Source organism: Chiloscyllium plagiosum, chromosome 33, assembly GCF_004010195.1.
Source record: "Chiloscyllium plagiosum isolate BGI_BamShark_2017 chromosome 33, ASM401019v2, whole genome shotgun sequence".
Lineage (NCBI taxonomy): Eukaryota > Metazoa > Chordata > Chondrichthyes > Orectolobiformes > Hemiscylliidae > Chiloscyllium > Chiloscyllium plagiosum.
In genome coordinates, this window is record NC_057742.1 from 11,663,870 (window position 1) to 11,689,608 (window position 25,739).

Genomic DNA, 25,739 nt, shown 5'->3' on the forward strand with positions numbered 1-25,739 from the left:
CTTTCGAAAGTTCTTGCCTAATACCGTCAAAATTGGCCTTTCTCCAATTTAGAACTTCAACTTTTAGATCTGGTCTATCCTTTTCCATCACTATTTTAAAACGAATAGAATTATGGTCACTGGCCCCAAAGTACTCCCCCACTGACACCTCAGTCACCTGCCCTGCCTTATTTCCCAAGAGCAGATCAAGTTTTGCACCTTCTCTAGTAGGTACATCCACATACTGAATCAGAAAATTCACTTAAGAAATTCCTCTCCATCTAAACCTTTAACACTATGGTAGTCCTAGTCTATGTTTGGAAAGTTAAAATCCCTTACCATAACTACCCTATTATTCTTACAATCTCTGATATCTCCTTACAAGTTTGTTTCTCAATTTCCCTCTGACTATTGGGGGGCTCTATAACACAATCCCAATAAGGTGATCATCCCTTTCTTATTTCTCAGTTCCACCCAAATAACTTCCCTGGATGTATTTCCGGAAATATCCTCCCTCAGCACAGCTGTAATGCTATCCCTTATTAAAAATGCCACTCCCCCTCCTCTCTTGACTCTGACACCCAGTCCCAAATTATTTATTCCTTTGTACTAGATTTCCCAAACCAATGGAAATTGTTTCTCCTCATCTGTCTTTTTGGTTCCCCTTAATATCCCCGAGATCTTCTGTCTTAATCTTTTAAATTCCAAGGAATAGCTATTTGAGGTTATGTAAAATGTACGGACACACACAATATTTCTGTGGTATTTTATCACATGGTGTTTCATCAGCATCTGGCAACTCACTGAAGGCAATGATCAATTCAAAGGTTACAAGAAATCGTCATTAAATGCATACCAATCTGAGAATTTGTTGGTTCTGTTGATTTCTTAACTACCTGTGGAGAGAGTACAACATGGCTGAATGAATTGCTAAGGACAGAACCAAGAAGTGAACAGCAGATATTGTGTAGAAGGGATGGGATATACCCAGGGTTACTACAGGAAGTGAGCAAAGAGATTGCAGTGACTTTGGCGATGATCCTTGCATCCTCCCTGTCCACTGGAGTAGTGCCAGATGATTGGAGGGTGGCAAATGTTATTCCCTTGTTCAAGAAAGGGAATAGGCATACTCCTAGGAATTACAGACCAGTCAGGCTCACATCTGGGGTAGGTAAAGTATTGGGTAGCATTCTGAGAGACCGGATTTGTGATTACTTGGAAAACCATAGATTGATTAGAGCTCGTCAGCATGGCTTTGTGAGGGGCAGTCATTCCTCACAAACCTTATTGAATTATTTGAGGATATGACAAAACACCTTGATGAAGGTAGAGCAGTGGTTGTGGTGTACATGAATTTTAGTAAAGTGTTTGATAAGGTTCCCCATGGTAGGCTCATTCAGAAAGTAAGGAGGCATGGGATACAGGGAGATCTGGCTGTCTGGATACAGAGTTGGCTGGCCCACAGAAAACAGAGGGTGGTGGTTAATGGAAAATATTCAGCCTGGAGTTTGGTGACCAGTAGTGTTCAGCAGGGATCTGTTCTGGGACTTCTGCTGTTTGTGATTTTTATATACCACTTGGATGAGGAAGGGTGGGTTAGTAAGTTTGCCGGTGACATGAAAGTTGGTGGAGTGATGAAAAGCGTGGATGGCTGTTGTAGGTTGCAACAGGACATTGACAGGATGCAGAGCTGGGTTGATAAGTGGCAGATGGAGTTTAACCTGGAAAAGTGTGAAGCGATTCACTTTGGAAAGTCGAATTTGAATGCAGAATACAGGGTCAAAGGCAGAATTCTTGGCAATGTGGAAGAACAGAGGGATCTTTAGGTCCATGTCCATAGATCTCTCAAAGTTGCCACCCAAGTTGACAGGGTTGTCAAGAAGACATATGGTGTGTTGGCATTCATTAGCAGGGGGATTGAGTTTAAGGGCCGCAAGGTTATACTGCAGCTCTATAGAGCTCTGGTTAGACCACACTTGGAATATTGTGTTCAATTTTGGTTGTTGCATCATCGGGAGGACGTGGAAGCTTTAGAGAGAGTGCAGAGGTGATTTACCAGGATGCTTCCTGGACTGGAGTACATGTCTTATGAAGAAAGGTTGAGGGAGCTAGGGGTTTTCTAATTGGAATGAAGAAGGATGAGAGATGACTTGATAGAGGTGTCTCAAGATGATGAGAGGCATGGATAGAGTGGATAGCCAGAGACATTTTCCTCATGGCGGAAATGTCTATCATGAGAGGGCATAATTTTAAGGTGATTGGAGGAAGGTTTAGGGAAGATGTCAGAAGTAGGTTCTTTACACAGAATGGTGGGTGTGTGGAATGCACTGCCAGCAGTGGTAGTAGAATCAGATACATCAGGGACATTTAAGCAACTCTTGGATAGGCACATGGATAATAGCACAATGAAGGGTATGTAGGTTAGTCTAATCTTAGAGTAGGATAAAAGGCCGGCACAACATCGTGGGCCGAAGGGCCTGTATTGTGCTGTAATGTTCAATGTTCGATGTTCAATAATCTTGAGTCCTATAAAGTTTCATTTCCATGGAGAACCTCATTTTATCCACCTTATGCCCACAGCCAGAAGACATCGGCCAATCTCCAATGACTTCTACACCAGAAGGAGACAAAGTGGATCTCGAAGCCTTCAGTCAATTCACCAGGATCATCACCCCAGCCATTACCAGAGTTGTGGATTTTGCCAAAAAGCTACCAATGTTCTCGGAGGTATTTTTGTCATTGAAAATGTTCTTGACTTTGTTGGTTGTCAGGAGGGAATACAACTTCTGTTTAGTATTCTAATTCCCAGTCATCCATAAAACACTGTGATTGCCACAATGGAATTTGGTGATATTTCAAAGACAGAATTGCTAGCACTCATGGTTGACTTGCAACTGACAGGGTTTACAGTTTCAGTTTATGCCATTTCTGACAAGCCTGAATTTCCCTCATCAATTTCTTGCACAACGAAGAGAATGGCCACAAATCTTGGAACCTGACAGTGAGTCATTACCTCTGGAAATAATCAGTGACTGAACTGAAAACAATCATTGCAATTCAAGTCCAAAACTCCATTGCAAAGTGCCCCGGAAATTGAAAAAGGTTGGTTGTTGGGGCTTTTTGGCAGCTTACTGCCTCCAACACTCTTCACCCACCCCCAACTGGGAATTTCCTCCTCCCAAACCTCACCGCTGTAGTCAGTTACTATCATCTTGAGTCAATGATTTCCCTCCTTACTCCAGTTGCTGTTGCCTGCAGGTCCCATCCCATGGAAGATGACTGCAGATTCCAGGATGTGGCAACAGAAGCCCAGGTATTCCTCAGTGGAAAGGTCCAGGCATTGGAAAGCTCTCCCCTCCCTTCAGCCAGTCCCAGAGCCTGCTTCAGTCATGGGAGATCCTTCCTTCTCACCAATGGGCAATCTATCCTGACCTGTAAAAGTTCCCTCTGACAACCTTTCTGAATCAGTGCCTTATCGAGAGAGGCCATTCCTTCAGAACTGCCCTGAAGTCTTCAGGAATGAGAGATTACATTTTGAGAGAACAGAGGCAGGCAAGCCAGGAGGAAGATCACAGAAGCATTCAGAACTGTGGGCTTTTTGAACATTTCCTTTGAATGCTTTTGGTTTCCAAGTCGATGAGAATACGCAGTCTGCTCTAGCAGCCAAGAATCAGAAAGCCTGCCATCTTTCCAATTGGCTGTGAGAAGGCAGCGGGACGTGTTGAGTGACCAATGGCAGGAGTTTGGGGCGGGGGTAATTGGAGGCAGAAAGTCATGTGGCAGAGCTTCCTGGTCTACGTCCAACCAGAGTTGGCACCTGAGCAGTCGCATCCATGCCAAATACATAATTACCACCAGAAGGTGATGAATTGGGTGAAATGGAGGAGGATCAGAGGGATTAGCCATAGTAAATGAGGGTCTACGGGGTCAGAGCGGGGGCCTGGATAGGATGCTCTTCAGAGGGTCAGTACAGATTCAATAGGCTGAATGGCCTCTTTCTGCAATGTAGGCATTCTATGATTCTAACTGCTGCAGCAAAAACTCAACCCACACTTCAAAGGCAGCAAGTAGTGAACCTGCTCAAACCTTGTGCTAATGGACCTCTTGATCAAGACACAAAGAGATAAGAAATGGCAACATCACATTATTCATGATTTGATAGTGTTTTCATGCGCTACAATGACAGCACTGCTAATTTCATGCCCTCACAGGATATGGACGTCACTGAATAAGCCAGCATCTATTGCCTACCCCTAATTTCCCAGAGGCCATTTTAGAGTCAACTACATTGCTGTGGGTCTAGGAGTCACATGGAGGCCAGACCACAAAAGAATACCAATTGCCTTTCTTAAAGGACGATAGTGAGTCAAAATAGATTGGTTTTCCTGACAATTGACAATGCTTTCTTGGTCATCATTAAATTCTTAATTGCAGATCTTCCTTGGATTCAAATTCCATGATCTGCCATGGCAGGATTGGAACATAGGTCTCCAGAACATCACCTGGGTCTCTGGATTAATAGTCCAGCAATAATAGCACTTCACCATCCACCTCGAAATATTTACATAATTTGTTTAGGAATGTAAGAGGAGAGGAGCTGGAATAAGCTGTTCAGTCCTTCAATCCTATTCCATCATTCAATAGGGTCATGGCTGATCTTTAAGCTTCCCGCATTATTCCCATATCCATACGTCTATCCTTAAATTTAAAAATCTACTGATGTGGTTTGAATATACTCAATGAATGAACATCCACAGCTCTCTGAGGTAGAAAGCTACACACATTAGTAACCTTATGAGTGAGGTAAGGTCTCCTCATCTCAGTCCTAAATTACTAATCCCTTATTCTGAATCTGACTCGGTAACTTAAGGGGATCATGGTCCCAATTGAGCCAAATCTTTGGCAAATATTATATATTTTAATAAAAATGTCAAAGAAAACTCTTTGGAGAAAATCAATAGTCGCACGTCTGACCGTATTTCTCCCTGTTCCTTTGCATGTGCTCTCTCATCTCAAATGATTTCCTTGCCCTGTTTGGTAGCCTCTCCTCTAGGAGAGAAATGGAGATATAGGACAGAAATAGTGCGCACTCTGACAGGTTTATCTGCCGTAGGGCATCGCCAGATACTCTGCCAGATTGCTTTATAGAGGCCCAGCCAACCATGTGAAAAGTAATGCAACTGGCAATTCACAGATCAATATTCTTCAGTCACTTCAATGAAATGAGATACAGGAACAATAATAGTGCTATGGGTACACACTGCCTTTGTTGCTCACTGTAGCGACCAGGGAGTAGGCATCAGCAATCACCAAATGCATCCTGGCCAAATTTCAAGCCGAACTCATAGAAAGTGAGCAGCTGTGGCTAGTGGATGAGGGCAGCATCAGTTAGGGTGTGGTCTGTCAGCCTGTAGATAGTTACCATCTAGTCTTATCATGTGATGGCGTGTCATTGGGCCCAACGGGCAGCTGGTGTCCCAGTTTAACTCAGCAGAAGAATCTGGAGTGCAGACAAGTCGACATTTCCACAGAAGTGCACACCTGTGAAAAAATGGGGGAGTAAGATGCCCGATCAGGAAAGGCTCCATGTGCAAAGCCACCACTGATTTTTATAGATGACGTTACACTAATAACAGAAGGTAGCCTTCACCCTAGGGCCAAGACAGAAAGACAGCCCTGTTACTGAATGACTACTGTTGAAGCAACTTTTTTATTTTCTTTGTTGTGTTCTGCCTTGTTCAGCTGCCTTGCGAAGACCAGATCATCCTTTTGAAAGGCTGCTGCATGGAGATAATGTCTCTAAGGGCTGCTGTCCGTTATGATGCAGAGAGTGAGACGCTGACACTAAATGGAGAAATGGCCGTCAAGAGAGAGCAACTGAAGAATGGAGGACTAGGGGTCGTCTCAGACGCCATATTTGAGCTGGGCAAATCCTTAGCCGCCTTCAGTCTGGATGACACAGAGGTGGCACTCCTCCAGGCAGTTTTATTGATGTCCTCAGGTAAAACTGCTCACTGTTAAGCATTACTGTAGGATAAGGTGTTTTCTTTTAACTCAGAGTGTTTTATACTGCATTGTCATAACATCAAAATCAACAATAGTTAGACCGCGAGAGTCTAAAGGTAACAAGGCAACAGCTGCTCCAGCACAAGATATGCATTATCTTGCAAGTCCGAGCAGATACTCCAAAAGTATATAAGAACTACAAGCAGGAGTGGACTATATAGCTCCCCAGCTCCCCCCACCATTCAGTAAGACCATAGCAGATTTCTGACTCAACTCCATTTTCCCTTCCTATCTTCACACACCTCAATTCTTTTCCTGTCCAATAAACGAACAATCTCAATCTCAGATTTCCCTTCAGAGGGAGGATGACTTGTTTTTGAAGAGATACAAACACAGAGAGCACTGGAGAAACTCAGCAGGTCTGGCAGCATCTGCAAAGAGAGAAACAGAGTTAACATTTTGCATCTTGAATCTTCAGCTCTGAAGAAGAGTTATATTGGACTCAAAACATTAACTCTGTTTCTCTCTCCACAGGTGCCTCAAAAACTGTGGAGTTTCATCAGCAACTTTTGTTTTCGTTTCAGATTTGCGGCCTCCATGTAGTTTGCTTTTATTTGAGTGCACCATCTTCAGTCTCTACCATTTACGAGGCACATGGTGCATGGGGGCGTTGAGTCGATGGGTTGGTTGACGGTTCTCTGATGTCTCAGCTTTTCCTCTCCCTATTCCTGAGCAAACTCCTCAACATGTTTGGAGCTTTCCCAAACGAACATTCCCAGTTTTGCTGTGCCACACGCAAGGGCCTCCCATGAGCTGATGGAGATGGGTGAGCTCTTCACGGAGACTTTGAGGACATCCTTAAAGCTTTTCCACTGTCCTCCTGGTTCTACACAACAACTGAGAATCCACAGTTCCCTGCGTGAAGAATTCCAAAGATTCACAGAACCCCAAGTGAAAGTAAATCTCCTTCCCTAAGCTGTGAATGGCTGATCCCTTCTTCTGAGTCTTTGACCCCTATTTGGAAGCTGTCCTGTCAGCTTCATGCTTCTCAGAGTGCGGCATCAGTGTCGAAATTACTTTTAAGGCCCATACAAGTGGCTAAGCAGAGAAAGTGAGATACACCTTTGTAGTGAGCCTTCTGACTATAATGTATTGAAGGATGTGAACACTCATAGAATCTGGATGCAGGTTTGCTCGCTGAGCTGGAATGTTCATTTTCAGACGTTTCGTCACCATAATAGGTAACATCTTCAGTGAGCCTCTGGATGAAGCACTGGTGGTGTATCCCGCTTTCTATTTATATGTTTGAGTTTCCTTGGGTGCACTGATTTCCCATTTTCGGGCCAGTTTTATCATATTGTGGCATATTTGCATCCAAGGAAATTCAAACATACAAATAGAAAGTGGGCTACACCACCAGTGCTTCATCCAGAGGCTCACTGAAGATGTTACCTAGTATGGTGACAAAATGTCTGAAAACGAACCTTCCAGTTCAGCGAGCAAACCTACATCCAGAACGTCAACCTGAGCTACAAATCTTCTCAAAACTCGCTTATCATAGAATCCCTACAGTGTGGAAATAGTCCTTCGGCCCAACATGTCCACACTGACTCTCCAAAGAGTATCCCACCCAAACCCATTCCCCTAACCTAATAATCTACATTTAACCCTGACTAATGCACCTAACCTACACATCCCGGAGCACCATGGGCAATTTAGCATGGCCAGTTCACCTAACCTACACGCCTTTCAATTGTTACTGAGCCACCATGTCACCCGATAAACAAGCCTCATAAATAACCATAAATGCTTTCATACACACAGCCTCGTGAAGAGAGAATTCACTTCAATAAACCGAGTTGAGACAGGGACAAAAGCAAAGAGCTAGATTTCAATATAGGAGGCAGTGCGGAGGAGTAAAATTGGAGAGGGGTGCCCTACTTTGAGGGTGGGGAACTCAGGTAAAACAACAAACAGACTGCAATCATATAGCACCTTTAAAAAGGAAAGGGTGTTGCAAGGCTTCACAGAAGCATGATCAGGCCAGAGGAAGTCCACTCAAACTTCTTTCTTTCTAACCTCAATGTTGAGGACAGTGGAGCAACAGTAAACCTCCACAGAATAGCAGATAAAACTGAGTGGGAAGAAAACAGGAGCTTGGCATTCATGAAAGATAAGACCAAGGAGACTTGACAAGGTGGGTGCTGAGAGGATGTTTCCCCCCTTATCGGTGGGAATAGAATTAGGAAACATAGTTTAAATATTAAGATGTAAATGAGGAAAACTTTCTCTCTCAGAGAGATGTAAATCTAAATTTTAATTTATTCAGGGGATTGGGGATCCACTGGCTGGGCCAGCATTTATTGCCCATCCCTAATTGCTCCTAAGAGGGTGGTGGTAAGCCATGTCCTTGAACTCCTGCAGTCAGTTTGGTGAAGATGCCCCCAACAAGCTGTGCAGGAGGGAGTTCCAGGATTTTGACCCTGCGACTCTGCATGAACAGTAATATGCATTTGTTTTTACCCAGAGGGTAGCGAAAGAGTCATTGAGTGTTTTTAAGGCAGAAATAGATAAGTTCTTGACTAACGGTTGTTCATTAACAATTGATCAATTAACAATTGTTAATCTTTATGTTAATTGACACTCTTAAGGGAGACAAAGATTATCTGGGCCAAGTGGAGTTGAGGCCAGCTATGATCTTACTGAATGGGGGAGCAGGCTTGATGGGCTGAATGGTCAACTCCCTGTCCATTTCTTACATTTGTACAACATCAAAGGTTGACATTGTTCCTGCCCCAGTTTCAAACAGACAAAAGTAATGAACAGTTTGGAAAACCCCTGATTGACAAGTGACTCTTGTTCTTGCTTCCAGATCGCACAGGACTGACTTGCATTGACAAAATAGAGAAATGCCAAGAGGCCTACCTCCTAGCGTTTGAACACTACATAAACTATCGCAAACACAACATTCCACACTTCTGGCCAAAGCTGCTGATGAAAGTCACAGACCTACGGATGATCGGGGCATGTCATGCCAGCCGCTTCCTTCACATGAAGGTTGAATGTCCCACAGAACTCTTCCCTCCATTATTCCTGGAGGTGTTCGAGGACCAGGAAGTGTAGGCCTGAGCGAAAACTGGCTGAAAAAACAGAACACACACACACACACACACACACACACATAATCACCGGCTAACTGCCTGGCGTCATGTCCATTGTGGATAATTTTGTCTATCTAAACTTGGCCGAATCTCAAAAGAACCATTCCATTAATGCGGGTACCAGGTGCAAATATTTTGCAAGTCATAGTAAAGTGTTCCTTGGTCCTTGTGCTCTTGTCTTGCAAAGGAAGGTCGTGCTGCCTAGCTGTGCGTTGCTGCTTTAACAGCTGATTATATAAAACAGCTAACTCCAAAACAAAATGGCCAACCATCCCATCTTCATTTTTTTTTACACGCTCAACTTGGTGCAACCTTTTTCCAGTGGTTTATCATTCTGCAGTCAATGTTGTCCTGTCTTTGATCACTGCAGCTCTTGGAAAGCAGTGTTACTTTATGACTGGCAACATTTGTTTATTTACGATCAACAGTTCGAGAGAAAAAGAGAGAGAGATGGAAAGTCAAGGCATGAACTGCCCTACCTCAGCATCGCATGGGAGGATCAGCAGTGTGGGAATTCAAGAATGAAAGGGGATAGAAAATGGCGGAGAGGAATTTCAACGGGAGGCATCTGCTATGCCTAGCAACCGCAGTCAAGTCTGTTTGCCCGCACACCCATCTGCAATCCACTGCCATTCTCATGGGAGGAGAAGGTGAAGTCTCCTTCCTTCTGAAGCATCTGAGATCCTCCTGATTCCTTCAGCACTGAGGCCTCCTTTGGCCAGGTGACCCCCCCCCCCTCTTTGTGGCACAGACCTCAGTTACCCGCGGAGAGCGAAACCTGCCCGTCGTATGTTTTATTTTTCACAAGGAGCGCGGTCAGAAAGGGCCGCGCAGAAAAGGAGGGGGAGAAAAAGACCAAGAAGTGGCACCTGAGACTACCCAGGCTCACTGGCGACAGGGGATTCAGCTGCACAAAAAAAAACATGGGAGGAAAATTCAGAGAATTTTTATGCATGTGTTAGTACTAACACTTAAAAATGTGTTCATTGTGTTGGGGGTTGGGGCGATGAGGAGGGGGTGGTAGGGAGAGGGTTTTAACCCCTGCATTCTGAGCCTGAGTGGTTTCCTTGGTAGCCCCTTCAGTTAACCCTTTAGTGGCTATTCCACCCCCCCCACCCGTGATTTTTTTTAACCACATTTGCACTTAGCTCTTTCCCATTTCTCCCCTTCCTCAATAACTCAACCAGATAGCCTCAAAACATCTCCATATCTACCTTCTCTGACACTCTACAAAGGTTGTCTTTTGTTGACCGTGTGACGTTAAAGGGCAGTGAAACATCCTGTATTCCTCAGACAGGGGGAATCCACTGCCCCAGAAGCAAGAAAACCACAAACCAGCGATAAGCGACCTTTGACTCTGAAACACGTTTGCATTTACCAAACAACCTCATGTTTAGATGTTCGACCGTAATTTTCAAATCCCACAGAACTGAAGCTGAAAATCTATGTTCACGTTGTTGTATATGTTTTATGAATATCACTTTCGCAATATTCATAAAACATATTCCCTGCTTCTAAATTTCTCCAAAACAATACAGATTATCCCAAGGACACAGGCGGCCAGTTAATCAAATTCCAGATAATCAAATGCCAGGTAACACAGTTTAGCCGAGCATCAGGAACTTGCCATCTTGCCGAATAATCCAATATTTGGATAATCGAATGCCAGATAATCGAGGTTCCTCTGTATACGGCATGTTATACCCAACAGTTAAGGAGGGAAGTTTCTGGTTCTTTATTCACATGGTAAACTTTGTCAGGGTTTGGTGGAGACTCAGCATCTAGATGCCCTAATACAGTATTAACTGATACAACACAGTGGTGTTCCCACGCTACAGGCCACCAGTGCTTTGGGCAACTTTTCTTCTGTATGTTTGTGTCCATAGGATCTGTGCTTTACTGGCCTTTAGCCAGTTTTTAATCCCTCATCCTTCCAACTGAATGACTCGTTCTACCATTTCAGAAAGCAACTAAAGAATCAACTACACATTGCTGTGGTTCTGAGTCACATCTAGTTCAGATCAGGGACACAAGTCAGATGTCCTTCCCGAAACAACCTTCGTAAAACAAATCTGTTTTGAACAACAATCAACGAGAGTTTTGTAGCTGCATCATGGCAGCACGGTGGCACAGTGGTTAGCACTGTTGCCTCACAGCGCCAGAGACCCAGGTTCAATTCCCGCCTCAGGCGACTGACTGTGTGGAGTTTGCACGTTCTCCCTGTGTCTGCGTGGGTTTCCTCCGGGGCTCCGGTTTCCTCCCACAGTCCAAAGATGTGCAGGGCCAGGTGAATTGGCCATACTAAATTGCCTGTAGTGTTAGGTAAGGTGTAAATGTAGGGGTATGGGTGGGCTTCGCTTCGGCGGGTCGGTGTGGACTTGTTGGGCCGAAGGGCCTGTTTCCACACTGTAATGTAATCTAATCTAATCATTGGGACTAGCTTTTAACTCCAGATTGATTTTATTTAAAAGTTGAGTTGTTTGAATTGAATTTAAATTCCACCCAGCTACCAATCCCTAGAACATCATGGAGTACTAATCCAGTGCCACTCGCATAATCCCACCATCTCTCCCCCTCACATTAATGCTGCTTTTATCATGTTTGAATGTTGTGAGGGGTTTTGAAATGAGTTATTCGAGCACTGGCTCCACACCGCTGAGTTGAAACGCCAAACGTCTGTTCCCAATCAATCAGAACCTGGAAACCTTTGATGCATAAATCATTGATACACACCATGATGACAGTGAGCTGAGTCGGTTTGGGAACAGAAGCTGTTTCAGTTCTGTGTGGTCTGAGAATCAGAGCAACAAGTGATAGGCTTACCTCCTATTGATTGAAGTTTTCTGGTCAAGACAACTCAGGTACACATAGATCCCTCCTAGACTGGACCACCTCAACAGCAATCTTCTATAATAGTAGAAGTCAGGTTTTCTCAAATATCCACATACTACTTGAACACACAACATGAAATATTTAAACCAGGGACTTACTTTCATGATACACTTCATCACTACATGTAAAACCACACATTGCCAAAGAGCTCACATGCTCTGTCGGTATCCTTCAGGAATGCTGCTGCTAACTGATAACCGAATAAGGCCACTCAAGGGTTAACGGTGATATTTGGAAGTAAAGTGAAGGATCTACTCAGGTATATTCAAACTGAATACAATTGTTATAAGTATATATTATTGATAAATATTTCATTTGGAGCTGTAACGAGGTTTTGAACACAGAAACCATGTTTGTTTTTCCCATTATAATGTGAATATGCCCCTCGTATAAATGAGAAAGATTTGCATTTGTATAGCACCTTATCATATTGCTGAGCACTTCGCACAGTTCCTTGATGTAACTGCCTGCTGTTGTCTAAGCAAACCTAGATGCTGTGTTGCCCGTAGTAAGACCCCCGCAGAAAGCAGCAAGGTGAGACTGCTTCCTGTGGTATGAGGGAATATTGTTGGCCAGGGGCCATGAGCTGCAGAACGCCGTCTTATCAGATAGTACTGTGGGTTCTCAAGTGTCGATTCGAACAGGCAGACTGGGCTACGGTTCAGCATTTTAGTCAAACGCACCACTTTTGTCAATTAAGTGCCCTCAATACATGAGCTGAATGTTAGATTAAACTCCTGGCAGGAAATTCTGAACAGCAGTGTGGGTGTCCTGACACCGTGTGGACTGCAGCAGTTCAACAAGACTGGTCTTGACCACCTTCTCAAGGACATTTCAGGATAGGCACTTAATATTGGCCCAGCCAGTGATGCCCACATCCTGTGCAAACAAATTTGAACAAACTCATTCCCACAACCTAGAGACGGAACAATGCTCCATGATAATCACAATGGCATTTTGGAAGTGTTTGGTTTCAGTGAAAGTAATTTGACAACAAGTCCGATACAGCTAGCATTTTGCGTGAACTATTTGTACAGATTCATTTTAACCTTTGGGAGCTGATTTTTTTTTAATCTGTTAAAATATGCAGAAATGTTGCTGCACATAGAAAATCTATAAAGGAAATGACTTTAACTCCTGTAGTCATGATGATTCTAAACAGGCAATGGGAGGCTCCACAATATTTGTAGCATCTGTAAAATTAACTTTATATTTTAGTCCATTCAGTTAGACTTCATAAACTAGTATTCTCAGTACAAGGTTTTATTTGTTGGGAATTTGCGCTATTGCAGTGTAAGTGTGTTGCAAATAGTTAAAAATCACACAACACCAGGTTATAGTCCAACAGATTTATTTAGAAGCTCTAGCGTTTGGAGCAATGCTCCTTCATCAGGTGGTTGTTGGAGCAGCGCTCCGAAAGCTAGTGCTTTCAAATAAATCTGTTGGACTATAACCTGGTGTTGTGTGATTTTTAACTTTGTCCACCCCTGTCCAACATCCAAGTCGTGTTGTAAATAGTACATCGATAGCCTGTCTTGCAGATCATTTATAACCTGAAAGAAGAAAATCAGTTTTAAAATTTCAAACAGAGATCCCTTCACCTTAATCTCGGATCCAATGTAGAGACAAGCTGGCGGTTTTAATTTTTTATCAGTCTGACACTGACACATCTAGTTGGCATTTCCAGGAGTTTTTCCGGCTTTGATTTCCAAGATGATTTCATGATTTTTTTTCCGTGTTTGATTCTGGGTGGATTCAGTGCTTTTGGAATTTGCCTAAAAGTGACTTCCTGAATGACTCTTTCACTGCTCTTTCATAGGGGTGGCGTTGGCTTTTCTACGGGCTATCCTTTATAAAATTAAGTTGTTGTTGTTGCCCAGCTCCACTCCTTAAGCCCCTCATCCTTTAGGATCAGTTTCTCTTGGTGTTATCTACTTCCCCTCAAGGGCCTCATCTTGTTTTTGCTCGACTGATCCAATTTGCCAGGCCCCTTAAACAACAGCCACTAGAATTTTATGAGGGGGCCTAAAAACAGAGAAACACAGCCAAGGCACCTCAACTGAGGCATAATTTGGAATTAAACAGAAGCAACCCCCTGAGTTACCTGTTGAGACTTTCAAATCCTTACCCAACTCCTTTTTAAGTTGCATTGCAGTCTCAGCCCCAATACCCAGCTGTGGTGGTGACCCAGTAATACGATGTGAGATATGATTTCTTCTAACTTTTCCCTTATCTCGTGAGTGCCCTGAATCCACACCTAAGACACCAAAAAACAGTCCTTTAATGCCTACCTTTTGAAATATAGAAAATAGGACCAGGAGTATACCCCACTCAGCCTTTCAAGTCTGGTCTGCCATTCAATATTATCGTCATTGATTATCCAACTAGGTGCCCTGTTCCTGCTTTCATCCTAACCTTTTGATCCGTTTAGCCCTAAGATCTAGTTCTCATTCCATAACATTCAACACGTTGGCCTCAACTGCTTTCTATGGTAGAAATCCCACAGGTTCTCCACACTCTGGGTAAAGAAATGTCTCCTCATCTCAGTCCTATATGGCCTACCATGTATGCTTAAAGTGTGAGCCCAGTTCTAAGATTCCCCAGTCATCGGAAACATCCTTCTGTGTTGCCCTGCCTAGTCCTGTTAGAATTGCATAGGTTTCCATGAGATCACTCCTCATTCTTCTAAACTCCAGTCCTAATCTTTTCTGTATCCGGCCTGCGTGCCCAGGAATCACTCTGGTAAACCTTTGCTGCACTCCCTCCACAGCTAGAACATCCTTTCTCAGATAAGGAGAGCAAAACTACATGCAGTATTTTAGGTGTGGTTTATTCAGGGCTCTGTACAATTGCAGAAAAAGATCCCTGCTCGTGTATTTGAATCCTCTCCCTATGAAGGTCAACATACCATTTACCCTTTTCACTGCCTGCTTCCCCTGCATGCCTAATTTCATCAACATGGGTACAATATTCATCCAGGCCTCAATGAACCTCTCCCTTTCCCAATTTATTGCCATTCAGACTATAATCTGCCTTCCCGCTTTTGCTACCTGACATTTATTCACATTATATTTCATCTGCCATGTACTCCCCTGCCTTAGTCAGCTTGCCCAGATCAGATGGAAACATCTCCACAGCCTTCTCCCAGCTCACCCTCCCACTCAGTTTTGTATTTGCAATCTTGGAAACGTTATATTTCATTCCCTCATCAATACACTGATGCATATTGTGAACGGCTGGGCTCCAAACATTGATCTCTGTGGTACCTCACTGGTCACTGTCTGCCTCAGATAATGACCCATTTCCTCCTATTCTTTGTTTCCTGTCAGCCATCCAGTTCTCTATCCACGTCAGTACTCAACTCCCCAAAATTTCACACATTAGTTTCACATGCTAATCTCTTATGAGGGACCTTATCAAACTCCTTGTCGTAGTCCAAGAAACCCCATCTACTGGTACCTCCTTACCAATGTTACTGACCACATCTCCAAAAAATTTCCAATAGTTTGTTAAGCATGATGTTCCTTTCGTAACTCCATGCTGATTCTGTCCAATTCTGTCACTGCTTTACAAGCGCCCTGCAATTAAATCTTTTATAGTGGGTGCCAGCATCCTCCCCACCACCAGTGTCAGGATAACCAATCTATAATTCCCTGTTTACTTGCTACTTCCTTTTTTAAATAAGATCGTTCCAGAGCCCATAGAGTCTTGAAAGATGACCAGCAATGAATCCACTATTTCTGGACCCACTTTCTTAGTCCTCTGGAATGTGGATTATCAGGCCTGGGGATTTGTCAGACTTTAACCCCATCAGTTTCACCAACACCGTTTCCCTACTAATACTTCCATTTCTCTTTGTCCCGAGACCATGTGATCTCCAACATCTTTTGTGAACCAAACTATGTGTTTAGTTGGTCTCTAATCTCTTTGTTCACCATTCTCACTTTCCCTGTTTCTGATTGTAAAGGACCTACATTTACCTTCACTAATCTTTTACTCCCCACATACCTATAGAAGCTTTTATAGTATGGATGTTCTAAGCAAGCTTGTTCTCATATTCTGCTTTCTCCCCTCTCAATCAATCCCTTTGTCCTCCTTTGCAGAAATCTTCAGGTCTGCTGGTCTTTTTGGTCAATTTGTATGCCCTTTCCTTGGATCTAACACTATCCCTAATTTCCTGTGTTAGCTATGGCCACCCTTCCCATTTTATTTGTGTTCCAATTGTTGTAGTTCCTTCATGAACCGTTGCAATGTTGGCCATTGCCTATTCATTGTCATCCCTTAAGTAGCACTTCCCAATTTAACAAAGACAGCCTTATACTTAACAGTTTCCTCTATTTAGATTCTGGCCTCACTCTCCATTTTAATGAAGAATTCTATCATATTATGGTCACTCTTCCTCAAGGGACTTTGCACTATAAGACTGACAATTATTCCTTTCTCATTATACAATACCCAGTCGAGGATTGCCTACCCTCTAGTTGGTTCTTCAAGGTATTTCATCTAAAGTCTTCAATAGTTCACCAGTTCAGCCTAATCAACCCTTAAATGCGGTCCTGTTCACACAGGGCATATTATTTGTATTAAACAAGGTAAAATGAAAGAAATGATATTCAAACACAACCCAACTATTTTGCAGGAGCAAAGCATGATGTATCGCATCACAGTCCATTTATTTGTCAAAGCATGCACCTTTTCTTTCAAGAGCGGCACCAGAAAGTTGATAAGACACACCTTGATTTCAGAAACATGAGTCAGTTTCTTAAAAACTGAGCACACATCGACAATAAGGTTTATTGCTGATATAAATTTGGTCAATACCTACTGAAAAGTCCAAATGTTTCTTTTAAAATTAAATATTTCTGACTCGTCCCCATAATTTATGTTGGCTTATATATCATAGATAGAAGTTCACATTTTGTGGTAATTTTAATTTGCACTTTTGAAGAATTATCTGCCAATAACACTAACTACAATCAGATAACTACCACAGTTTGAAATGTCACCCTTTGTTAAAAGCAATCACAACATTGAATGTAGGAGCAGAGGTACACCTGGTGGTATCTGCTGCAGAGGAAGCATGTTTCTGATTGTGCTGTAAAGCTATTTTATTAAAATAATATTTTTACTTAAAAGGACATCATATTGAGGTTGTACAGGATGTTGGTGAGGCCTCTTCTGGAATATCGTGTGCAATTCTGGTCACCCTGCTATAGGAAGGATATTACTAAATTGGAGCGGCACGGTGGCTCAGTGGTTAGCACTGCTGCCTCACAGCGCCAGGGACCCGGATTCAATTGCTGCCTTGGGCAACTGTCTGTGTGGAGTTTGCACATTCTCCCCGTGTCTGCGTGGGTTTCCACTGGGTGCTCCGGTTTCTTCCCACAGTCCAAAGATGCGCAGGTTAAGTGAATTGGCCGTGCTAAAGTGTCCATAGTGTTAGGTGTAAGGGAATGGGTCTGGGTGGGTTGCTCTTCAGAGGGTTGATGTGGACTTGTTGGGTCGAAGGGCCTGTTTCCACACTGTAGGGAATCTAATCAGCATATTGCCGGGAATGGTGGGTTTGAAATATAAAAATAGACTGGCAAGACTGGGACTTTTTTCACTGGAACATAGGAGTTTGAGGTTTGACCTTATTGAGGTTCATAAAACAATGAGGAGCATAGATAAGATGAATGACATGGGTCCTTTCCATAAGGTGGCGGAGTTCATAACCAGGGGGCATATTTTTAAGGTGAGAGGAGAAAGTTTTAACAAGGGCATGAGGGGTAACTTCTTTACCCAGAGGGTGGTTCATTTGTGGAATGAAATGCCAGAGGAAGTGGTGGATTCAGGTAGAATTGATTGGAATGGAAATTTATTGTCATGTGTACTTTTACATGAAAAATAGTGTTTTATAAGTCACCCCACCACAGCATTTATATCAATGACAGAAGTCATACATAATGATTTTAAAAAAGTACAATTAAGGCAAAGTTCATTACAGTTCAGTTAACTTCTGCTGGGCTCAGGGAAAGCTGATCAAGAAATAGCCTGAAGACATGACCGGGACGAGACTGTCATGGCCGGGCCACTGGATATTACGCCAGAAATCTCCGCTGAAGAAGACCGCCGTACCGGGCCAAGATCACCCACTGGAACACCTGGACGCCAAAGTCTAAGAAGACCTCCACACAGGGACGAGACCTCCATGTCAGGAGAAGCCTGCCGCACAGGGAGACTGACCTTCTCCTCCTTCAGGCGCTCAGGCCTAGCTGTGGATCTGGACCCTCAGCCTAGCCTGCGGGTCCAGGCCAGGAGAGTCAGTCCGGGACCGGTTCCTCACTTACCAGGAGGCCCTGGGCTGGATGGAGCCATGTCCGGCTTGTCCCGGTACTGTCACTGGACCCTGTAAGGAAAAGAAAATGAAGAATCAAAGAAAAAGAGTAACAACAAAAAGGAGAGAAAGAAAGCCACCAGAATCAGATAAGCCCCGGGCTCAGTATCCCCCAGCAACCCCCCTCTCCCATCCCCACTCTACCACCACCTTGAGAAAATGTTAGATGTTAAAAGAAATTGTTAGGAAGCTCATAGAAAATGTGGTACGTTTGGGACTTTCTTCCACAAACAGTAATAATATTGGATCTGTTGTTAATTTTAAATCTGAGAGAGATACATTTTTGGTTCAGCAAAGGCATTAAAGGACATGGTCCAAAGGCAGGTATAGGGACTTAGGCCACAGATCACTGAATGGTACAGTTACAACATTTAAAAGACATTTCGATGCATCATGAATAGGGAAGGTTTGGTGGGATATGGGCCGAGTGCAGGCAGGTTGGACTAGTTTAGTTTGGGAACATGGTTGGCGTGGACTGGTTAGATCGAAAGGTCTGTTTCCATATTGTGTCACTCAATGACTCCATTAATCCAGCAAACCATCTCATACACACTCCAGGGATCCCTCCTCCATGGTATGAATCCTGAGATCATAACTTTTGAGGTCCCACTTTTTAAGGTGCTTTCCAACTTCCTGAGGGGCAGTTCCTCCAACTGGTATCCAAAGTGGTATACCTGTTTTGTAGGAAATCCTTGCATTGGCTCCCTAATCTCCTTAATCTTCCTGGTGGTCATCATTCCCTCTCTGCCGATATCTGCCTCTCTGTATGTGCTATCCACGATGTTCTCAGCCTTACGGATGTTTCATAGTGTCACCAGCAGTTGCTGCAGCTCCGTAAATTCGGGTTCAAGGAGCTGCAGCTAGAGACACTTCCTGCACACATCCTGGTGCTGAGAACTGGGACTATATCCATCTTCCCACATAGGGCAGGAAGAGCACAACGTGGCTTCGGGCTCTCCTTCCATGACCTACCCACTTAAATAGAATTATTAGATTGTCCTTGAAGTTAAATAATATTAACTACTCCAGGACTGTCTTTCTCTGGAGCTCTGCAGTATTGCCTTCACAAACTGTAAACCCAAAATAAAGATCTTACAAGCTGTAAGTGAACATACTCATCTAATATGCCTCTTTGCGATACTCATTGCAGGTCACTCTTCCCAATCAGTGTTATAGTGATGACTATTTCCTGTAATTTTGGCAATACCTATTGGCTCATTCCTTAGCTTTCCCCCTTCATAATGAAAGCCTCCTAATTTGTCTGAGCTTTCTCATCACTGGAACTTCTAATTCCTGGTACCATTTTAGCCATGCTTTTTTTTTCTGTACTCTTTCCATAACTCCACGCTCTATATGGGGAGTCGATGACTTCACACAAAACCTTCTGTAACCTCACCAATCTCTTGTATATATCAGTATCAATTGTGTTGTTTCAACGAATGGTGCATTTCTGCCATTAAAGATCTACACACCTGCAGCTTTTAAATGCTCTTCTGGCACTCTGTTACAAATATTGCGTATTTAGTTGGATCCTTTCTAAGAATTTCTAACATATAGAAAGCAGTCAAATTTATAGAGTTCGAGTGCTGTGTAAAAGCTAAGTCACACTGTAAAAGGATACATTCGCTAACAACATTAGGCCCAGTACATTTCCCCATTTATTGCTGCAAGCTTACACTATAGGCCCAGAAAACTCTTCTGGAACAAAACACAGAAATAGATTTGATTACCTACAGTGTGCAAACAGGCCCTTCAGCCCTACCAGTCCACAGTGACCCTCCGAAACGTAACCCACCCAAATCCATCTCCTTCTGACTAATGCACCTAACACTATGGGCAATTTTATATGGACAATTCACCTAACCTGCACATCTTTGGATCACGGGAGGAAACCGGAGCACACCCACGCAAACACAGGGAGAATGTGCAAACTCCACACAGACAGTCACCCAAGTCTGGGATTGAACCTGGGACCCTGTTGCTATGAGGCAGCAGTGCTAACCACCGTGCCACCCCCAAATAGGCAGACAATTGTGGACATGTCGAAAGCATTGGGGGTTTGGGGATGGAAAGAGTAGTTATAAGTTTCAAGAGACCTTTGGCAGCTGGTGGAATAAGCAGATACAGGGCAGATAGAATCCACCACAAAATGTGAACTGATGCCTTTATTTAGGAAGATTGAGAAGAGCCAGGATCTCCCAAATGATCCCATTTTAAAGGAGGTGCAAGAAGAGAATGGCCAGAGGGTCTTGATGCACCAATTCTCAAAAATGACAAAACAGGTTAACAAGACAGTTAGTAAAGCATGGGGAATTCTGGACATTATAAAGTGGAGGTGCATAGCGTGCACAAACCAGGAATTTATGGTAGATCTGTGTAAACCACTATTTCAGTCCCCTTGCTAGAGTGGCCATTCCACACCCAGATGAACATGAAGGTTTTGGAGATTTATTAGGTTGGCTCCAAGGTTGTGGGAATACAGTTATGTGGATAAGGCAGCAACATTAATGGTTTTTGAAAGAACTGACAAGGGCTCAAGGACCCAACTGCTCCACACTGTCGTATGATGCTGTAATTCACCCCCTCCTCCATCAAATATGCAAGCTCCTAATATCAATACAAAAGATAGACATTTGTGTTACTTGTAATATATGGCAAGGTAATATCTTTGTGGGAATCTGTTTTCTTTCCTCCAACTGTGCTAACCACATCTTTACAGATTCCAAATTCCTCACAAGCTGAAGAAACCAGCTTTCAGCAGTGCTGAAGATGGGGAGGAAATCAGAAAATACATTGAACAAGGGCAAGTTATTCATTGAGGCCAAGATTAATTTTATTTTACTTTCACTCCTTACTGCCCGAAACGTTGATTTTCCTCCTCCTCGGATGCTGCCTGACCTGCTGTGCTTTTCCTGCTCCACTCTAACCTTGTCACTGCAGTGCTGTCTGCAGGTCACTCTTCCCAGTCTGCCTCAGCTTGTCTCGTCAGTGAATGAAAATTCATCCACCTCATACTGTCACCACTGGCATCTCTCAGTCCTCAATCTGCATGGGAGTGTCAGACTCTATCAGACACAGGCCATTCAGCCCATCAGATCTGCTCCACCATTCAGTGAGATCGTGGCTGATCTGTTAATCCTCAACTCCACTTCCCCACCTTTTTCCCTTGATCCCCTTACTGATTAAAAAAGAATCTGTCTATCTCAGCCTTGAATTGACGTTGCCATCTCGCCTCAGCAACCTTCTGCAGTAAAGAATTCCACACATTCACTACTCTCTAAGAGAAGACATTTCTCCTCAGCTCTGACTGAAACCCTTATTCTGATTTCCACAGAGCTAGGAAGCAGAATAATTGCAACAACATCTAGAACATTCTGCCATCTTTGAGCAGCAGTTGGAGCGAGAGATGCAATTTAGAATGCACTCCTTGTTAAACTCAACGTGGCCGGGGGGGGGGGTAGTGGGAATTGGAGCAAAAGGAACATCCCGACTCCATCACAAGGCATTTGCCTGAGTTAAAGTAAATTGCCAAATCTATTGGCAGTGCTCATGGTTCTTTTGTAAAATTTGTGCCATCTAAACATGAAGGAGAGCCAAGCTGTTAATTGGACAGGTGCTACATTGGTTACAAAATTATGGTTGATGACTCAAAGCTTCATTGCAGCTCCTGAGTTAATGATCAGTCCTCATCCTCTACAATCTCAACTTAGTCTGTTTCTCTGTGTTTTCCAATTGTTTGTTACCAGCTGTCGAGATGCGAATTGTTAGGTGATGTTAACTATTGTAAATCTTTGCTTTAGCTCTGTCCGGATCAAACGTGTATCCTAAATGACCGTAATGTCCCTTTTTTGCAGCTTAGGTCTGAGACGGGGTAGACTTCCACGTTTCATTTCTTAGACAGTGTTTTGAATACCCTGGCGCTTAACATTGTTTGAGAATAAAGCTTCAGAAGCCTGAGCATTCTCACTAATTAGCTTTAAGCTGTTTCACGAGCAAGGAGGTACTGAAAATAGCTGATATAGGAGAATGCAAACCAGCCTGTGGGATGAATTTTTCACCATCATTTACATCGGTGAGCAAGCTGACCCAAGCATAAAGTGGGAGCTGATTGTGTCTACCTACTGCTTAATGAAAGCTAGCGAAAATTAGCCAATTCCTTCCATCCCTCAACTGAGTTCCTTTTTCCATCCACCATACGATCAGTTATTTCAATAGATCTGCTACCTTTACCTGTGGTTGGGAGTAGGACTCAGATTCTGAAAGGTAGGTCCTTCATTTGTGAGAATTCATTGGAAACGTTTTACCAGAACGTCCTCACACTATGACAGACGCAAGGAAGACCTGCATTTATTGATCACTTTTCACATCCAGCAGATGTCCCAAAATGCTTTACAACTATTGAAAAGCACTTTGAAAGTGTAGACACTGTTATAATGCAGGAAGCAAGCAGCCATTATGGACATAGCCAGCTCCCACAAACAACAATGTGACAACGACTTGGTAATCGTTACTTTTTGTAATGATATGAGATCCTTTGCATCCACCTGAACAGGCAGATGGTGGCTGAGTTTAAAATCTCCATCTAGGAGCTGCACTTCTGACAGTGCCACACCTTGCTGGAGAACTAGGCTTGATCTTTTGGACTCGAACCATAGAGTAGGAATTGAACCGAAAACTCATGCTCTCTTTAACACGAGAGTGCTACTAACTGTGCCGTGGCTCCCAGGGAGGGGAAAGTTACCTCAATTTTCCAGATTGGCTCCGCAGTTTATATTTCCACAGAGAGCCTGCAAAATGAAATTTAATGTTGGATTCAGAATTGGGTAGGTAGCAGTCCTAAATGTTTGTTCATCGTGCTATTTCCTGTCTGACCAAACTCTGGAGGATGCCTGAATGGATTCCAGTCTCGGTGGGAGCTTTGTAACTCTCAGTGAAGATATCTCAGAGTTTGGTTGGAAAGTTGGTTCTGACACAGGCTGGTATGAAGCTGCTATATCTGCTGCAGTTACAAGTTGAAAGGCTGAAGAAAAGAAGATTCTCCTCCAGCCACTTTGTAATTTCTCTTGCACTAACCGCGTTCCATGTTTATGTGTTGACCAATGGATCGAAGCACTTAGTTTGGTCAGACTCAGTGCAGTGATCTCCCCTGTATCCAGAATGCAGGGACTGGAGGGGAGGGTTTGCTGAATCTATCAGTTGCATTTTAAGTACTTGAGACGGCTGGAAGAGGTCAACTAGTCCCTGCCACAAGATGAATGTGCGATGTAAAAACGCACAGCCATTAATACCAATGTACCTGGCTGCAACGGGTGATTCTCTCCTTATTGATAAGGTCAACCTTGAACTAGTTTTCAAAAAGCATCTGACCCTTTCTTCCCTTCCAATGACAGTAAAGTCCCCATGATCCAGACATTAAGCACCTGGACTTCCCCTTTGGAATCCCGGATTTGCACGAGAATTCCAGACACTTGGGATTTAGCTCCTGGGGTCTTGACTTAACCCAATTCTTGTCAGGAGGTCAGAAGATCCATCACATTGCCCACAGTTTTCTCTTCTGTGTATGCCTGATACCAAGCTGATCGCAGGCTGTGAGAAACAAATACATTCAGATCACTGCTACCTGGCTGACGTGTTCCCCAATCTTCCCAAAGAAGAAAGATTCAAGGTCTCTCGTGCTGTTGTGGAAGAGGGTGAGCTACATATGTCTGGAAATCAAAAGCATTCATCAATAAAAATGACTGTGAAACCGGTAGATTGTTGTCAAATCCAACTCGCTGACCAACGAGATGGCAACCTGGTATCCTTAGCTACTCCGACCTCTATTTAATTCCCATGCCAACCTGGTCGCCTTTTAGCTGCCTTGAAGAGAGTGGCTAAGCCAACGATATAATTGTGTGGAACCACTACAGAGAATCTGGCAACAGTTCAACAGGAGGGCCAGCATTACCTTCTAAAGGCAGACAGCATGACCCACGTTCCAGAGGAAGCTTTTCTATTGAGAAAGTTGGTATGAACCAGTCAATTCTGGTGTGTCAGAGCCTCAGTCAATAGCCTTCAGAATCTCTTATTGGTTTGTTATAGGCCAGTCCTCCACTCAGAAATTCACACCTTTCATCCGAATGTAGAGGTTTAAATACTTTCTTGTGGTGTAGGCACTAAAATTAATTTATTTATATTTTTGTAAAATGAGCTCTTACAAGTTCTCCCCTTTTCCATGCTAACAGTGGATGGTAGATAAGCTATAAATATTGACAGTTTCGTACAATGTGACCTACTAGTAAAGGTCAGTTTCAGTCTCATCTCAGGCAGTGGGTTATGACCAGCAAAGTGACTAGTGTGTCTGGGGTCTGTATTGACCACCAGCTGAGTCAACTAGTGTATCCCATTAACTGAGATCAGTGCAGCTACAGTTAAAAGGTCCAATGGTTTGCTCACCAATGCCTCTCCTGATTATGTCTCCATCAACGCTGGAAAGGCAAATCAATCCCTTAACCAGTAAAATATGATAGAGGCTGGGGGTATCCCAGCTGTGCCCTCACCAGCCTCACTTTTCCTGATTAGCAAACACAAGAGTGGGAAAGCCCCCAAGCAAAAAATGGAATCTCAGCCTTTTCTGACGTTTTCAACTCTGGTGGCAGAGTTGTGCCACTCTTTTGGAGTTGACACTAAGGGGCTTCTTCACTAAGGGAGCTGTAAGGGGGGGTGGGTAAGGGGTTGAAGGTGGGTGGGTGGGGGCAGTGGTCATAAAGGAACACTGGCAGATTTGTGTCTGTTATTCACTACTGGAGGCTAGGGCAATGTCAACAACACAGATATGGGAAGCACAATGGCAGAAAAAGATGGTTGGAGAAGGGTGGGTGGGGGTTAGGGTGTTGGGGGGGAAGGGGAAGAGAATCGCTTGCACTTTGTAGATTTGAAGGAAAGAATGTGACAAAGTTTTTGCCTTAAGTTGGGGGGGGGGCAAAATCAATGACCCCCCAAGACGTACACAGGAAGTGACCACATCAGTAGATGAGATGACATCACTTTCGAAGCTGGGTTTGCTTGAATGGTGAATAAATCATGACCAAAGAGAGAGAAATTAGATATATTTTTCTGAAAATAGTGTTTTGAGCTGAATGTTTTTTACTAGTGAGCACTAGGTTAGAACAGGAAGTGATGTCATGAAAATGGCCACTGTAGAAAGCACCTTGACTCCTCCACAAGCCAGTGGTGAATGAATGTACCAGAGTTTGATTAAACATGAAGAGCATTTAATTTGAAAAGAAAACTGTATTTTGATCTGATTATGTTATGAATCAAAATGATTACCTTGTCTCTCAACC

The 25,739-nt window shown here is 43.4% G+C and overlaps 1 protein-coding gene across 6 annotated transcripts in view; it reads left to right on the top strand.

Moving 5' to 3' along the window:
• Positions 1-11,333, top strand: part of LOC122539828 (thyroid hormone receptor alpha) — a 352,280-nt gene extending 340,947 nt beyond the window's left edge. For all 6 annotated transcript variants that reach the window (XM_043674921.1, XM_043674920.1, XM_043674922.1 and 3 more), the window contains 3 exons: positions 2,560-2,706; positions 5,722-5,980; positions 8,858-11,333. In XM_043674921.1, coding sequence (XP_043530856.1) covers positions 2,560-2,706; positions 5,722-5,980; positions 8,858-9,108 — 657 coding nt within the window. In that variant the 3' untranslated portion in view covers positions 9,109-11,333. The remainder of the gene's footprint in view (positions 1-2,559; positions 2,707-5,721; positions 5,981-8,857) is intronic.
• The last annotated feature ends 14,406 nt before the right edge of the window (positions 11,334-25,739 follow it).